This window comes from Pan paniscus, chromosome 9, assembly GCF_029289425.2.
Source record: "Pan paniscus chromosome 9, NHGRI_mPanPan1-v2.0_pri, whole genome shotgun sequence".
Lineage (NCBI taxonomy): Eukaryota > Metazoa > Chordata > Mammalia > Primates > Hominidae > Pan > Pan paniscus.
The window spans coordinates 9,450,508-9,464,942 of NC_073258.2; the positions used below are offsets into that span (position 1 = coordinate 9,450,508).

Here is a 14,435-nt window from a genome sequence, read left to right on the forward strand (position 1 = left end):
GAATGTGGCATGGCACAAACTTGCATCCATGATAATAAGTATATTTGATTTCTAAAGATAATGTCATCCAGAATAAGGGACCAGAAATTTTCTGCTGAACCTGGTAAACACAGGTTATCTCTCTGTGTTATATTCCTCCGTACTCCACTGACCTAGCTCGCTTTCTCTATTGCCCAGACATTGGTTGGCCTTTGTTTTGTAGTTTGTGAAGGGTCTCAGCCCTTTAATGCCTATCTGGAGACACTGGAGGTTAGTAAGAAATAGTAGGTGCTAAATAAATATTTTTGAAAAAAGAAGTGAACCTTAAGTGTTTTACGTACATTATTCTACTCTACCTCCTTTCTCAAGTTGCCTTTTCTGACTACCCATCTAAATCTGAGGAAAGAATTGAACTATGGAATTCATTCCCAGATGTATATAAAATTAATTGAGGACTTCCTATGTGCTATATAGTTGTATAGTGAACTGGATATTTAACATAATATGCAATTTAATGTTGTTGGCAACCATCTCTATTTTTAAGATTACACAACTCAGAGACATATACCTAGAAAATTTATTGATTCAAGCACACATCAAATAATAGTTAAGTGGCTGAGTGCTTATCACATAACCTGACAGTCTTCTAAGTCCTTGATCTCATTTAGTCTTCTGATAGTCTTATTAGGTAGGTGCTATTATTTCCATTTTACTTAGGACAAAATTGTGATACCAAGAAGGCATATAACTTGACTGAGGTCACACATCTGATTGTAATTTCTTGGTCTGCTAACTTTATCCAAGCTGTTTCAGTACCATTATATACAATTGCAGAATCACTCCTTTCTTATAAGAGCATGCATTTCATTTATTTGCAAACTGTGGGAGTAGAAATTGTGGGCCCTGATGCTATGACCTTTACCCACCTTGGAAAATTGTGAGTAATCGTCAGTCAATTTTCTTAATTCTGACTTCAGAGTTCTATTTAAAGAAGATGTGATTTAACAGGGCATTAAAACGTCTTTTATGCCTAATAGTAAATGCTAGAACAGTATTCTGGCCACTAGATTGCCAGTTCTCCTGCTAGCTTTCCTTACCTATGTTGTAGAGTTATCTAGTACTAGAGTTGATTGTTGCTAAAATAAGGAGCCAGAGAACCCAATGTTTTAAAAGAAAAACTGTAGGTGACCTCAGTCTCTTCTACAATATAACTACATTGTAAGCTTTGTGAGAGCAGGAGCTCTGTATGGTTCACCATTTTATCTAGTGTTCGCACAGAGGAAACACTTGAATGCTTGAAAGAATAATTTATTATCCTGTTTTTATAAATTTAAGACCTCAAGTGATATAGACCATCACTATGAACTGTCATTCATTCCAATTTAAGATATGGGAATGAATATTTATTGACTAGCTATTATATATAAGGCAACACACTAGACTTTTACATGTTTTATATATATTATATTTAATATATACATATATATGTATATAACAGTTACTGATTACTAGGAACACTTATAGCATGAGACATTTGCTAAGCATTTTCTACATACTGCCTTATTGAATCTTCACAGTTGTCCTAAAAAATAGATACTATTATCTTCATTTATCAAGATCACGAAGCTGAGGCTCACATAGGTTAGTAAATTTTCCAGAATAACTAAGTTCAGTGAGTGGCAGTGTTGAATTGGGACTCAGAGCTGCTCCATTGTCGAGCTTATAAGCACCAGGTTGTCCCCTGTTTTATTACCCTTTATTTGTTCATGAGTTTATTGATAATATTCCTAATAATTAAATTATAAAGTATTTAAAGTTTACAGTGTGCTTTTGTGTACCCTTTAAAATGCACTATTAAATTTCCACATCTTTGTGAAAGGAGACATTTCCATTTTATAGATGATGAAAATTTGCAAGTTATAGAACTTAGGCAACTCTCTTAAAATAATATGGCTAGTAAGTGGTAGACCTGGGGCTCAGGCCTGCGGTTTTTAATCTATACCACTTTACACCTAATGTCTACCCACTAATCCTAATCATATTCTTTGTGACCAAGTTTTATTTTTCTTTTTGATATTGGCTCTTCAAGTATTTGAATACTTCTCTCTTATCCCTCCTGAGTTGCTTCCTCTAAAGTAAAGCTTCTCTGGTTTTTATTTTGTGTGTGTTGAAGGGAGTGGATGGGAAACGGGAGGGCTATTGGACAAATAAGACCTGTGGAGTGCCCAGAGGAAGACTTCCTGGTGGACTGTGCCCACGGTGGAGCTGCACTGGATGCTCTTGCCTTTCCAAAGGACACTTACTTTTACCCCAATACTATCCTCTGAGACTTGGCTAGGCTGAAATAAAATCAGCATTGTTTTTCTTTTCTCAATTATTTATGCAAAGGGATGGTGATCGCATTACTCACTGTTGGCAAGATCTCTGTTCTGTGCTTCATACAAATGAACACTTGAGAGAATTGGACCTGTGCCATAGCAACCTTGATAAATCAGCAATGAATATCCTGCATCATGAGCTAAGGCACCCAAACTGTAAACTACAAAAGCTACTGTAAGTCTGGTATGAGAAAATTTAATGGAGTTATTCTAATTTCTTTCTGTGTCCCATCTTCCACTCATACTCGTTAGGGGAAGCCAATGCTAAACAAATACTTATAATCCATTTTGTAAAATACTCAAACAGGAACAATGGAATCCTCTGGGGACATGGGATCATTACTAACTGGTTCTCAGAGTGATTCCACAGGGCATAGTAGCTGTTCACATGGGTTTTTCAGGCTTGATTAGGAACTTTCTAAATGAAGAGCACAGAGCTAAAACATTCTAGGCAGGTCACCAATGCACTTTCAAGGACATGTTCTGGAACTTACTATCCTCTTACATTTTTTTCTATTGAGGAAAAATTTGCATTTAACAAAGTCCACAAATAATGTTCAGTTTGTTGTGTTCTGACAAGTGTAAACATCTTTATAACCAACACACCCAAAACAAGATAGAAAATATTTTCATTTATCTCAGAAAGGTCCCTTGTACCCCTTTCCTTTTTTTTTTCTTGAGACAGGGTCTTACTCTGTTGTCCAGGCTGGAATGCAGTGATGCTATCGCAGCTAGAACTCCTGGGCTCAAGCAATCCTGCCACCTCAGCCTCCCAAGTAGCTGGGATTACAGGCATGTACCACCATGCCAGGCTATTTTTTAAAAATTTTTTGTAGAGATGTGGTCTCACTGTGTTGCCCAGGCTGGTCTGAAACTTCTGGGCTGAGGAGATCCTCCTGCCTCAGCCTCGTAAAGTGCTGGGATTACAGGCATGAGCCACAATGCCCAGCCTATCCCTTTCTGTTCAATCTTCTCACCCCATCCATTCCCAGAGACAATCATTTTCTAATCTCTGTCACCAGAGTTCAGCTTTGTATCTTTTTGGAATCATTTTGATTGATTTATACAGTATGTATTTTTTTTAATTTATCTTCTTTCTCTTTCTTTTTTTTCTTTTCTTTTCTTTTTTTTTTTTTGAGACAGTCTTGCTCTGTCACCAGGCTGGAGTGTAGTGGCACAATCTCGGCTCACTGCAACCTCCGCCTCCCGGGTTCAAGCCATTCTCCTGCCTCAGCCTCCCGAGTAGGTGGGACTACAGGCACGCAGCACCACACCTGGCTAATTTTTGTATTTTTAGTAGAGACAGGGTTTCACCATGTTGGCCAAGCTGGTCTCAAACTCCTGACCTCAAGTGATCTACCCATCTTGGCCTCCCAAAGTGCTGGGATTACAGGCATGAGCCACCACACCTGGCCATATCCATCTTCTTGTGCTCAACAAAATGTCTTCTAAAATTTATCCATTTTGTTGCAACTTTTAGTAGTTTCTTTTTTATTGCTGATTAGTATTCCATTGTATAACTATACTTATACTATAATTTGTTTATTCATTCTCTTGTTAATAGACCCCTGGAAGTTTCCCTAACCTGTTAGGAATAAGGGTAATCTTTGCCAACATTAGATGCTGTCAGTCTTTTTTAAATTTTAATTTATCTTAATTGGATTCTAGATAATCACTTTAAAATGTTGATTGTTCACATGTCTCTTACCCTTTTGTGTAAGGACTCCACTAGGAGCTGAAACTGATCCTAATCTCTGTATTTTGTGCCTGTCAATATGTACAAGTTACATTTGTTGCTTAGTATGAACTGAATGCTGAACAAATGATAGATCTTTGTTTCCATTAGCACTGAAAATAGATGTTCTTTTGGGTGGGGGCTGGGGACAGGCTTCTCACCAAATATTTTCCTCCTGATCTCAGTGTTTTTAGTGAGTTCTGACCTTAGATTTCAAGCATCTAGAGTAGGCTTGGTCTTACATATAGACGTAGTAAGACAACTAGATGTATGTTATGATTACGGGGTTCCTGGAAGTCCTTTCCACTCATCCCTAAACATTTCCCCCATATTGTCCCTTCATTGGATGTCATCAATCCGGATCTTCACAATAGCCAATGCCTTCTTGGTTAACTGACTTCCTTTCTTAGAATGGAAGGGTTGCATCAGTGGGATGACACCATGATGACTATTCTCAGTCTGTGCCACCTTAATGTGGTCTGTCTTACTGTGGTCCCTTTTCCCTAATAAGTGAGATGGTGCCATTTATGTTTACTGAGTGCCTTAGGCACTTTTACTAGATGAGGATGGTTAGTGCTATAAATGGGTAAAAGCTTTATTTTCCTGTGTGTACTTGCCTGGGGTGAGGGGAGTGAGGGTGGAGGGTGGGTGGTGGGCCGAAAGGAGGAAAGGTGGTGTTACAAAGCGAGGTTTTGGACAGTGAACAGAAGGGCATTGGGGACTAGCAGAGACACTATAGAAGAATCAGAAATATCTGACATTGACTGAGTTAGGAGGTAGAAAGTAGGAAAAAAATTGGCAGATTTAACTTCATAATATTTTGCTTGGGCTGCCTCCGTATACCTGCCTCCGTATGCCTAACAAAGTCCCCAAGATGGCACAGCATGTTTTGCAACAGTGTTTTGTTATTACTGCACATCAAACAGTTGATGCTAATTGTGAATTAACCTTGGATTATTTAAAGATTTGGCTATTGTGAATTAATGTTATTGTAGTACTTGGAATGGCCCTGATAATTTTTGATAGTCATTCCTGGGATTACAAGTTTAAGAGGCTCCTCTTCTGCTTTTCGTGATGTTATCAGCTTCTTTTCCATTAAGGTAAAAAAAAACTTGGGAGTGTCAATTATCAGGTCATAAATAGAAATTGCAGTTATAACCCAATTGTTTTAGATGAAAATAAGATAAAAGAATATTCATGTAATATCCAAGAATTAGATTGAAAAGAAAGGGATCCTGTAACCAAGGAGAGAAATGATTTTGTAATACCTCCTGCATATTTTTCTTCTGAAGGTTGAAATTTATCACTTTCCCTGATGGTTGTCAGGATATCTCTACTTCTTTGATTCATAACAAGAATCTGATGCATCTTGACCTAAAAGGGAGTGATATAGGGGATAATGGAGTAAAGTCATTGTGTGAAGCCTTGAAACACCCAGAGTGTAAACTACAGACTCTCAGGTAAGCTTTGAATTGTTTTGTCTTGTTTTGTTTTTATAATTGAGGCTTTTGTCTATCCAAGTAGACTCTTACAGCCTGGATTTGCTATTCATAGGACCAGCTTAAATCTACTTTCATGATATGGGGTAGCAAGCATCTGTAGAATCAAGCTGATTTCATCCTGGTAGGACTTCTCATTCCTCCCATCTCCCCAGGAAGATTTCTCATTGTGTAGTTCTCTGTGTCTCCATCTCCTAAATCTGCTGGTGGTGGGAATAAGAGCAGATTCAGAATTATAAATATTTAACACTTCTAATATTTAAGTGCTGGAATAGATTTGTTGTATCTTTGAACTCTCATAGAAAATAATACACTGGGGGATGTTCTTTAATGTAACTGGGGGCAGTGCTGGGGCAGACTCACTTTTATTTGATTTTTGTTGGTGACTCCCCTTCAATTTAGAACTGCAACTCAGTGACCAGCCCAGAAGGCTGAGAAAGAAGAGCATGGAAATGGTCCTCTTTCAAGGTGCTTGCTGGCTACTACACACTGTTGATCTGAGTGGTGACTCTTCTTTGGCCGATGAAAGTGAAACGATTAGCAATCATACTGTTCTCCACGTTGTGTGACAGGTTTTAAGAAAGATCTTATTTTTCAATGAAAGGCAATGAAATAGGTTTCTGACAAAACCAGACAAAATAAATAGTTACAGTAAGTTTTGCATTAGAAGTTTTTATAAGCCCTGGACTCAGTTCAGGGTGGCCAAGACTGAAGCTTGATGCATGAAGGGCCAAAGTAGATCTGTATTTGTAGGAAGCAAATTATAATCCAGGTGTAGGAAAAATAAATGAAGTCTGGCATAAGACTTTCTTTGACATTTTAAAAACTCTTATCAGTTTTTATAGGATGGAATTCACTTACAGCATATCTGGAAAGTTGTTGGATAATTCTCAAACATAGGTTGAGTTCAGTTGTTAGGAGGCCAGGTCAGAGTAAAGGTTTTACCTACTAAGCAGTTTTAAGATATTATGAGGCATTTTCTGTAACCTACATATCTAGTCTGAAACTCAGGTAAGAAGTACGTCACTGTTTCCTATATCTAAAAATAAAATGTATTAGTAGCAAAAAGCTGTTAAGTTGAGGAAAAGAGGAAAGATGTTTTCTTACAGTGGGAGCTGTGGATCCAAGACAAGAAAAGCTTGGTGCTTGACAGATCAGTAGGACTTGATAAGATCCCTTCCATTTGAGGTTTGAGTAATGTCGTCCGCTGGTAAGCCTTGATAGAGACCAAGTTGCCAGGATTTCAAATAGGAAACCATCATTCTGGGTCAACTAGTAGGGCTCCTTGCAACAGTAAATACAATGCTTTGGCAAAAGTCATCAGAGCTTTGTAATAATCTCATACTCCATTATGTGGGACTGCATGTTCCCCCAGTGTGGATGGCCACTGAGGAGCAATCAATGGTCCTATTAACATTTCATGTGGGAGAAGGTCCAGTTTTCTGTTTGCTTCATATCTCATGTTATAAGAGCCATGGGTAGTATGAATGTCCTCATTAGTTTGGTTTGTGTATAGACCATGCGCAAGTTTTTAGAATTGCATTTTGATGTTATACTCTCTCTGTAGATGTGGGCAGTGTCAATACATCAGTAGGACTTTGCCAGTCTGTCTTGCAACATATGATCCCCAGTGATTGTTAGAACTTGGCTAATTTATAAATAAAATACCTTCTAAAACTTTAAATTGCTCATATGAGCCCCTGTACATGAACATACTGAAAGGATACATAATCGCTAATTTTCTTCTTTCTTTTTTTGAGACAGAGTCTCGTTCTGTCACCCAGGCTGGAGTGCAGTGGTGCGATTTCGGCTCACTGCAGCCTCCACCTCTGCCTCCTGGGTTCAAGCGATTCTCCTGCCTCAGCCTCCTGAGTAGCTGGGACTACAGGCCCATGCCACCATGCCTGGCTAATTTTTGTATTTTTGGTAGAGATGGGGTTTCACCATGTTGGCCAGGATGGTCTCGGTCTCCTGATCTTGTGATCCGCCTGCCTTGGCCTCCCAAAGTGCTGGGATTACAGGCACGAGCCACCGCACCTGGCCCATAACCACTAATTTTCATGAGAATGCTTTACTATAATATTTACCCAAGGCCTCCCTCAAGAAGAGGAGAAAGATCTATTCTCTTTGTCTTGATAATTTTTTTCCCCATTATAGGCCTTATAATAGGTCTTAAAATATGCTTTAAGGTAAGCTCTTAAAATTTGCTGAGCAAGGAGAGACCAAAAACAAAAACAGAAACCTTGGCATAGTCCAATAATTTCTGATTGTGCCCAGAATCTCTTCTTAGTTTGCATATGCTCTGCCATTGGGGCTTTATAAGCAAGGTAAGGGAATGATTGTTGCTTCCACAGAACAGCCACCTGAAGGGTACCAAAATGGCATATAAATGCAGAGGCACTCTCTATATCTTCATAGACTTTGAATTAGAAGACTAATATTTCAGAAGGGGGGCATCTAGAATAGTTAGATAAGGCCGGGTGTGGTGGCTCACGCCTGTAATCCCAGCACTTTGTGAGGCTGACAACCTTGGATCACTTGAGGCCAGTAATTTGAGACCAGCCTGGCCAACATGGCAAAACCCCATCTCTACTAAAAATACAAAAACTAACCGGGCATGGTGATGTGCACCTGTAATCCCAGCTACTCAGGAGGCTGAGACAGGAGAATTGCTTGAAACCTGGGAGGTGGAGGTTGCAGTGAGCCAAGATGGCACCACTGCACTCCAGTCTGGGCAACAGAGCAAGACTGTGTTTAAAAAAAAAAAAAAAAAGAAAACAAAACAAAGCTGGCTAAGAGGAACTTGCCTGAGAATGGCAAATATCCACAGCTGTGTCTCATTATCAACTAGAGTAAAATATTACTTAACAGGTAGATAGCATATGGACCAATAGAAATTTTTGCTTCTTCAGGAGTGAGGAAACTTTGTGGCTCAATACAGTTGTTTATAATCATGAAATGTCTAATGAATCATCATAAATGTAAACAGAATTTGGAGAAATGAGAATACACCATTTAAAACCAGAGGTTCTGCCACCTGGGAAGACTACCAGGAAGCAGAGACTAAACTACCAGTCCTCTTCTCCATTCAAAAGTTTCTTTTATTCATTAATAAACCATGATATATATGTATACACAGCTTCATAATCATACCAAAAAAGTTTAAGTGAACTATCCTTTAAAGGCTGAGACCATAACTTTTTGAACAGAAATAATATTGATTATGAGACAGTATATTGATTATTGCTGTCTTTATTTTAATATGAAGAACAAATTGTGTGGTAAGACTGTAATTTATTTTCCCACTTTGAAATTAAACCTCTCTAGAAACATTTAGATAAATTATAAACTAATCTTTAAAATACCGTATTACTTCAACATTTCAAAATCAGTAAGTTTGGAAACTGTATTTAAGTTAATATTAGGAATAATATAACCACTGTTGATAACTAACAATATAGCCAAACAATGTGATACCTCAAAACTTGACCCAGATAGTATAAAATATTTATAATCTTGGCTGATTCCCAGATTTACAAGCTTCCAGTTTATAAAGATGCTCGTCATTTAGTTAACTCGTTTAAATCATATGTATATATATACACTTTAAAATATTAGTGTAAGTAATATGTCTACAGGAGAATTGTAGGATACTTAGGAAATTATTTAATTTAGACTTCTCATTAAAGAAATACAGAACCTTTTGTGGTCTAAAAAGCCGTAATTTGTATTTTTTTCTGAGAGGATTTTGTATTTTTTTTACTTTCACTTTTGTATTTTCAATTTTTGTAGGTACATAGTAGGTGTGTATACTTATGGGTTACATGCAATATTTTGATACAAGCATGCAATGCATAATAATCACATCAAGGTAAATGGGGTATCTATCACCTCAAGCATTTATTTATCCTTTGTATTAAACAATCCAAGTATACTCTTTTAGTTATTTTTAAATGTACAATTATTTTTTATGTTAGTCACCCTGTTGTCCTAGCAAATACTCAGTCTTATTCATTATTTCTAACTATTTTTTGTACCCATTAACCATTCCCCTCTTCCCCTCGTTCCCCCACTATGCTTCCTAGCCTCTGATAACCATCATTCTACTGTCTGTCTCCATGAGATATCTCCATATTTTCATTTTTCACTCCCACAAATAAGTGAGAACATGGAAAGTTTGTCTTTCTGTGCCTGGCTTATTTCGCTTAATATAATGATCTCCAGTTCTATCCATTTTGTTGCAAATGACAGGATCTCATTCTTTTTTATGGCTGAATAGTACTCCAGTGTGTGTATGTACCACATTTTCTTTATCCATTCACCTTTTGATGGACATTTAGGTTGCTTCCAAATCTTGGCTATTGTGAATAGTGCTGCAGTAAACATGGGAGCGCAGGTATCTCTTCAATACACTGATTTTCTTTCTTTTGGGTATATACTCCACAGTGGAATTGATGGATCATACGGTAGCTCTAGTTTTGGTTTTTTTGAGGAACCTCCAAACTGTTCTTCATAATAGTTGTGTTAATTTACACTGCTACTAACAGTGTATGAGGGTTCCTTTTTCTCCACATCCTCACCAGTATTTGTTACTGACTGAATTTTGGATAGGTCATTTTTACTGGAGTGAGGTAATTTCTCATTGTAGTTTTGATTTACATTTCTCTGATTATTAATGATGTTGAGCACCTTTGCATATGCCATTTGTGTGTCTTCTTTTGAGAAATATCTCTTCAGATCTCTTGCCCATTTTAACTGGATAATTAGATTTTTTTTCCTGTAGTGTTGTTTGAACTCCTTATGTAATATATTCTCGTTATTAGCCCCTTGTCAAATGGGTAGTTCGCACATATTTTCTTCAATTTTATGGGTTGTCTGTTCACCTTATTGGTTGTTTCTTTTGCTGTGCAGAAGCTTTTTAACTTGATATGATCCCATTTGTCCATTTTTGCTTTGGTTGCCTATGCTTGTGGGGTATTACTCAAGAAATCTTTGCCCAGTCCAATGTCCTGGAGCATTTCCCCTATGTTTTATTTTAATAGTTTAATAGTTTGAAGTCTTAGATTGAAGTCTTTAATCTACTTTGGTTTGATTTTTGTATATGTTGAGAGATAGGGTCTAGTTTCCTTCTTTTACATATGAATATCCAGTTTTCCCAGCACCATTTACTAAAGAGACTGTCCTTTCCACCATATGTGTTCTTGGCACCTTTGTCGAAAATGAGTCCACTGTAGATGTGTAGGTTTATCCCTGCATGTTGTATTTTTATTTATCATTGTGGTAAAACCAAAATCTCAAATTACAGAGCCAATTAATTTATCTGATGATTCACCTTGGTTTAGAATAGGCCCATGAAGCCTATCCTCTTAGTGGAAATGCTCCTTCTCTTGGCAATATCATTCCTCTGTCATCTGCAGTACATTTATATTGATCCTTAGAAACAAAAAGCTCCTGCAACCATATAGCTTCAGCAACAACTCTCCTGTTATCTCTCAATTTCTATTTCATATCAGAAAAATAATCTCATACTCAGAAAACAAAAATAAATTACGAAGTTCTTGAGCAACCTGGAAATTACACAGCAGACATTTTCAGAAGGGAAAAATACATTCACGCAGCATCTTTGAGTTCCTGGGAGTTCATCTTCAGGAGTTAGCAGTTCCTCTTTATTGAGGAATAGCCCCTTTTTCAGGTAATGGCAGTTTTCTGATTCTTGTTTGCTAGCAGGACAGGAGAACTTACTCCAACAGGGCTCAACTCATAAAGAAAGCTCCAGCGTCTTGCATCCGTTAAAATCCTACCCTGACCAACTCTCAAAGCAGAGCTTATTCTAGGTAGATGGAACATGGGTTCTCTAAGTCAACAGCATCTGTACCATCTTATGGACCTATACCCAATAACAGCTGGTCAGTGCTACAGATAGCAAGCAATAAGGACAACAAAAACATTTATAACTTGCTGACTTTTAAGGAGCTTTGGGCTTTGGAAATTTTTGCCAAGGATGTTGTTTTGGTAGCACTATTAAGAGGAAGTCGTGCAGGCTCTTAAGAAGGAACTAAATATAAGTGATAAGCTAATCTGTCTCCTGTTTTGCTGGCTTATATTTAGGGGTCAGTTTGGAGCCATAATCCTCAGCTTTTGGCTTCCCTTTTGATTGAATCACTGGTGATTGATGTTATATATTAATACAGGTGAGAAAAAAATCTCCAAACTCTAGAAAACTAGGAAAGAGTTATATTTTTTATTACTTTATACATGTGAGAGGAGAGTGTTAATGATTTTTTTTCTGATTTGAAAAAATCTTTCCAATATTTATAAAAGTTAGGAATTCAGAAATATCAATGTGAATATTACAAGAGTGACACAAAGTAAGACAATTGATAAAAAGTACAGACTTAATAGTAGGTAAGGGTTGTTTTCACAAGGCATAGCAATAATTTCTAAAGTCCAGGTATCTTATAAGATTTCATTATTATAATAAGACAAAATCATTCTTATAAAAGATTTTCTGATTTGTAATACTCTCTTTTTTGCAGCTGCAAGGGAAAGAGGGAACATTTTATTTTAATGAGGCTAAGATTTCATACATAAAGAGTTAGGCAGTCCCATAGCTGAAATTCTATTAGCACTAATACAAAAAAAAAAAAAAAGAAATCTCAAGAAACTCATAATATGGGAAGGATAAGAGAAAATGAACTATCAAGCATTTAATATTTATATCTACAGTTAGAAACATTTAAAAATGTTTTCAGTACCATTTTTCCTCCATAAGTGGGATATATTTTCTTTCATTTTTGTTCTGTTTTGCTTCCAAGATTTGGAAGCAACCTAAATGTCCATCAAAAGGTGAATGGATAAAGAAAATGTGGTACATATACATTTGTGTCCAGAAACTTCCAAGTAATTTTTAACTTAAGGTGATTATTAGTTATGGGTTAGTGCAAAAGTAATTGTGGTTTTGGGAAAGCTGAGCTTTTTCAGCCTTAGGCCATGTTCTAGGTCATCTATTAAGATTTAATTCTGGGCTTAGGAGGAAGCTTCTCTGTTCCTTCCTCTATAGACCCTGATTTTGATGACGAGAAACAATTCTTGAGTGACTCAAGTTGGTAAGTCTTTGATTATAAAGGAATACCCAGAGAAATTCCAAATACCAGAAATGCTGCTGCTGCTGCTGCCTGACTCATTACAAAGGGTTAGTATTACTCCCGAACATGTACAAGGCACAGGTTGTCTCTAAATATGAGTCTCTCTACATGTACTTTTTCTGTTTCTCTTCCTTTTAATCTTTAGAAACAATTTTGTTTTATTTATGATTTACTTATTGTTTTTCACTCTTAAGGACTGGATTCGTCAGAAAACACGGGCTCATGAATAAATGAGCTCACGGGAGACACAGCTTTTGCTCCCAACTTCCTGTCCATTTCTGTTCTGTTTCAGAAGTCAGAGTGTAGAATACAGTCATCCTTCACGCCATATCTTCCAAGTTGTAGTTAGCAGAAATTCCTCCCAGACTAAAAAATATTATCATTTAAAGATATTTTTGAATGCTCTCAAATGTATTTTCATAGGGAATTAAGGGGATGGGAATGTGATAAACAATCTCCTTCCCTTCCCTCCTTAACTCTGTCAGAGCCTTACGCTTTAGTTAAATAACTTTTCTGTGTAGAGAAGTTGGATTTTTCAGGCAAGATTCCAAAGATCAGGAAACTTCCTACCTTCGGGATCGGTAGGTGTTGGTTGTAATTATTCTCTAAGGAGTGGTCATTCCTGCTTTTCTGTGTTGTTTTCCAGGCTGGAATCTTGCAACCTAACTGTATTTTGTTGTCTAAGTATATCTAATGCTCTCATCAGAAGCCAGAGCCTGATATTTCTGAATCTGTCAACCAATAATCTGTTGGATGATGGAGTGCAGCTCTTGTGTGAGGCCTTAAGACATCCAAAGTGTTATCTAGAGAGACTGTCGTGAGTGTTTCTGTTTTGTTTTCTGTAGAGTCATTTTGCTTGGTTCTGTGTAGCTTAATTGTGATCTGATAGGGAAACTGCTTGGGTCTTGGCACTAACTGGCTCGTTTGTCAATTCTGAATAAGCTCTACATGCATCCCCCTTCTCTTCCTCTACTTCCCTCTCTTTTACTTCACTTTTAGACCTATCATTTTTTTCTGATTGACCTCTTTATTTTCATTCTTTTCCAAGCTTCCCCTCTCCCCTTCCGTGTTTTGTTTCGTCATATCCTGCATACAGCTGCAATGGAATTCGTAATTTAAATAGGTTTGTTGAGGTTAATTTTATAGTTGAGGTATGGGGGTTATAAGTGCCACTGATCTCCCTGTGAAGGAGAAGAGAAGCATGGGCTTTGGGAATTGACAGATCCCTTCTCATCTCTTTCTCTTTCAGCTTAGAAAGCTGTGGTCTCACAGAGGCTGGCTGTGAGTATCTTTCTTTGGCTCTCATCAGCAATAAAAGACTGACACATTTGTGCTTGGCAGACAATGTCTTGGGTGATGGTGGAGTAAAGCTTATGAGTGATGCCCTGCAACATGCACAATGTACTCTGAAGAGCCTTGTGTAAGTGTCTTCAAGTTTTTATCCTTAATATATATTGTACATTTTGAAATATGTTTAAAATAGTAAAATATTATGAACACATTCTGTCCCTTGCTTTTTCCCTGTTACCCTTAATGAAGAAGGTGAAAGTGATATTAATAATTGCCATTTATTGTGTCCTAACTCTACTCTGGATCTTGTTTTAAACATGCTTAATCGCAAAATAGTACCCGATGGTGTCAAATTGACCACCCAATTTTGAGGGGCCTCACTCTACAGGTGAGGAATGTGAGCCTTAGG

General features: G+C 37.3%; 1 protein-coding gene across 4 annotated transcripts in view; it reads left to right on the top strand.

Moving 5' to 3' along the window:
• The window catches only part of NLRP14 (NLR family pyrin domain containing 14), a 122,667-nt gene that overhangs the window by 24,159 nt on the left and 84,073 nt on the right, over positions 1-14,435 (top strand). For 2 of the 4 annotated variants that reach the window (XM_055095176.2, XM_063608344.1), the window contains exons 5-7: positions 2,368-2,532; positions 5,385-5,552; positions 13,986-14,156. In XM_055095176.2, the coding sequence (XP_054951151.2) occupies positions 2,368-2,532; positions 5,385-5,552; positions 13,986-14,156 (504 nt within the window). Of the gene's footprint in view, positions 1-2,367; positions 2,533-5,384; positions 5,553-13,382; positions 13,554-13,985; positions 14,157-14,435 lie in introns of all 4 variants that reach the window. The other 2 variants (XM_003819105.4, XM_055095177.2) reach the window with 2 other exon arrangements.